We start from the raw sequence: 3789 nt of genomic DNA, 5'->3' as shown, positions 1-3789 counted from the left end.
CAAAACATTACTACACTGTATCACGCGGGACGCAGGGGGTTGAAGGGGAGGAAGCCCTCCACACCCAACAAAACACTATTGGGCCTTTTCATCAGAAGGGAAGGTTTCGTGTATGGAAGGCTTGCACCCTATGCAAAGCCTTCTCTTCCACCGTTTGAATGTGAACCAGAACTCAATGATTTTACATGGTTTACAAAAATGTGAGAAAGATGCAATGTGATCACTGAAAAACAAGAAATAGGAGAATAATATATGTGGCCTTAAATGAAAAGAAATGGAGGATGAAGGTAAGTGAATAGATTGACTAAAATCAGAAAATAAAAAGTCTAATAAACCTAAGGCTGTGTCTGTGACAGCAATATGAGTCAATGGCCTTGAACTGTTAATGATATTTCAAGTGTTCCTAGCAGTTCTAAACAATGATACCCATAAACTATTTCAGTTCTAACTAAAATTCAATACAAATTCATGAAATCTAGTGGAGCCATGGGGATTTGTGCAGCATCTACATCATTCCACTTTATAAAATAGGAAAAGCAGGGCTGGGCTACTGGAAATCCCCCCTTTTCACATAAATTTAAGCTATTGGAAATCTTGATGTAAATACAAATACTACATCAACATGAATGCATATGGAACAACAACGCCTCTATCGATAAGAGCAAGGAGCTTACCTGTTAAAAAAGAATTCTGTTCACTAGCCACTTAGTTTTTTCCTTAGATAGTGTGCAACACCAGAATTCCCTTCAAATAAGTCCAATACAAAGTTTTCTAGATCTTCAGTTGTGTACTTTATGTATTTTCCGGGATGTCTTCCATTCTCTATGGGACCCCGGAATCTCCCCAAAAATGAACGGTATGCTGGTATAACCCTCTCTGATATAGAAATTCGAAGCTCTTCTCGAAGCTGAGGATCTGGGACCTTCCAAGCTGTTTGGTTTCTGTAGATCTCTTCAAAACTCAAGTTGAAATTCTTAAACCTTTCCTTGAGAGCCGCCTTGGAGACATTGGATGAGCTCCCACCACCCCAAATCCCTTCGTCCTTCAAACAAGACAAGACTTTGGTCCAAGAAGCCCGGAGATAAGTTGTGGCATACTGACGAATCTGGCCCCGGCGCTTGCGAATCCAGTGGTCCCCCAAAAACTTGCCAAGCTCAGAATCTTTTACTTTCTGAACTATGTAAAGTATATTATTCATCAGGAAGATACACTGCATTGCCTTATCCTCATAGAGTTTCGATTTATCTTCTAGGTTTGATTCCAGGGACGCCATTATTGACACTAAGCATCGTGCCAATGGAGATCCATCACTTGTATGCAAATTATTGTCATTGTCATTACAATCATCATCATTATGACCAACTTGTAAACCATTTGAATCACCCACATCATTTGCCAAAAGCAAATTCAGGGAATCAGTATAATCTACAAGCAACTTGACATAATTCATCACATATCGAGTAAGTGGGTGAATTTCACCTCCCTGTATTGGTTTCCTAGATGTCTCTCTCTGAACCACATTTTCAAACTCCAATACAGTCCCTTTTGCCACCTCTCCTAGCAGATACAGTACTCCTTGAACATCCTCACAAACATATCTCCCCGAATCATCCAAAAACAAGGCCTGCAAATCTGGCAACACATCTGCTAGCGCATCATACATGTCAAGTATCCTAAATAGCCTTTCCGAAGATCGCTGCCCAACTGCAATTGCCTCAGCAAAAGTCACAATCTGCATCACACAGCCCTTTGAAATCTCACTAAAGCAAGAATCCCCAATCATTTCCGACCCAACAAAGATTCGATTGCAGAGCCGTTTCTCTGCTGACAACAAAACCCTAATTACAACCTTAACGGCAGTACTCCACTTCTTCATCTTCTCATCCAAAGTCTTCCACCCAATCTTCTGCACTTCCTCAATGCTCAACTTCTCTACCCCAAGAACCAATAAACACTTGTCTAAAACATCACCACGAACACTAGTATAAACCTGAGAGCACTCCTTCTCATAACCTGCTCTTATCATCCTCTCAGCTATATCCCTGACATCATCAATGACGTCCGGTTTGATCAGATCAACCGCCAAATCCCCTAAATTTCCCCCTCTCTCGTCACCGTCGCAGCTTGCCCCTTCTTCATCTTCAGAATCCTCAATCACGCAATCATTGGAATGGAAAGAAAGAGAAAACCTCTGCGATTGAACCGATGCACAAATCGTCTCGGCGTCCAACGGAACAGTGTTCCGCACAAGAGCGTGCCGAAACTCATCCTCCAGCTTCGACAACGCCAAATGCAGCACATTCTCGGCTCGATCGGTGAATTCGCCGTCCACCGATAAATCCTCCATCAGCTTGAGAATCTCGTCCACCGCCGAAAGGTACGCAGTGGAATCGCCGGGAGAGTTCGGATCGGAGCTCCAACCCAGAACGACCTCCTCCGCCGCCGCCAACCGCTCTTCGACTGACCCGCCAGAAAGCAAATCCGTGACGGCAGATAAGCGGTTATCGAAGTTGGACAGGATCAAAATCATATCTTCCTTAACGTTCTTTGACGTTCCTAAGCTCTTGAGAATCTGCTGGGCAGCGGCTATAACCCTCTCGTCCCCGTCCTTATTGCCTGCCATTGTTGAACTAAAATCTCCTTAGACACCCAGTTTTTGAATTTCAAATTCCTCCTCCGAAATCGTCCCGTGTTTACAGATGAGAATTCAAGAACAGGGGCGGAGGAGAAGGAAGCGGGTCGTGCGTAGCTATGCCCTGATCCTTTTCTAGGGTTTTTGAGGATGGATCGGATCAGACTGATTCCAAAGGGTTGCTGAAACTCTCTAGGGTTTCCCGGTCGAAATCCCAAACTGCTTTCATTTTGCCGGGACTAAACTTTGAATTGAATTCAATGCTACTTGTTCTTGCATGCAGATGCTGGCAAGGAATAATAATAATTATAATACTTTTTAAATATAATACAACAAACAAAAATAAGCCTTTAAGTTCCAATAAATGAATCGACTACATAAAAGTATTTTCTTATATTTCTTTAATATATAAAATATATTTTTAAATTCTTGGGAAGATAAATGCTAATGATAAAAAAACTCTTGTATGTTTTGTCAACTTACCCAAATTAATATTTAAAATTTTCTTTATTTTTTTGTGGTAAATCCGGTTCCTTCTTGGATATTTTTATGCTTAAATAAGTTTGTGAAAGATCATTAATTTTTTTTAAAAATTATATTTAGCATTTAGAAGATATAAATAATATAAGGCATTAATTATAATTTGGGCACATTTTAAATAGACATGAATGCATAAGATATTAAATGGACATGGATGGAGGAGATAGATATCTTGCATCTATATATGGAAAATAACCAAAATTACTTTCTATAAACCAAACATTAAATGTCACTATTTACTTTTAAAATATACCCAACACTAGGCTTCATCGATATTTCTATGTATCCGAACATAAGTAAAGCTGTGATAGAAATGTTCATATGATGCTGTTAAGAATTTTTATCTTTGTCAATTATTCTTGTTAGCAATTTTAGAATAAGTATGTCAAATTAAACTGTTAGCACCGAAGGAGCTCATAGGTAGGCTTAATACATATGAGTGAATACCAACTTGATCCAAATGCTTAAACCTATTTGGTTTTGAGTTCAATCGTGTATATAAGCAATCATCATCTACTTAATTTTTCCAATGTAAGACAAACTGACAAGTAAAATTCTCAACAATCTCCCCCTCACTTTGTGAGTTTCAATTGCTCGCCCTTGAACAAAAATCGTCT

At 39.6% G+C, this 3789-nt stretch overlaps 1 protein-coding gene across 1 annotated transcript; it reads right to left on the bottom strand.

The window, feature by feature from the left end:
- Window positions 1-493: 493 nt before the first annotated feature.
- LOC131168258 (exocyst complex component EXO70B1-like) lies at window positions 494-2972 on the bottom strand. The gene has a single exon (XM_058127561.1). The coding sequence runs from the start codon at window positions 2621-2623 to the stop codon at window positions 698-700; it is 1926 nt and encodes a 641-aa protein (XP_057983544.1). The 5' UTR covers window positions 2624-2972; the 3' UTR covers window positions 494-697.
- Window positions 2973-3789: the final 817 nt, after the last annotated feature.

This window comes from Malania oleifera, chromosome 11, assembly GCF_029873635.1.
Source record: "Malania oleifera isolate guangnan ecotype guangnan chromosome 11, ASM2987363v1, whole genome shotgun sequence".
Lineage (NCBI taxonomy): Eukaryota > Viridiplantae > Streptophyta > Magnoliopsida > Santalales > Ximeniaceae > Malania > Malania oleifera.
Note: the sequence above shows the minus strand (reverse complement) of the source record. Positions and strands in the feature narration are given on the sequence as shown.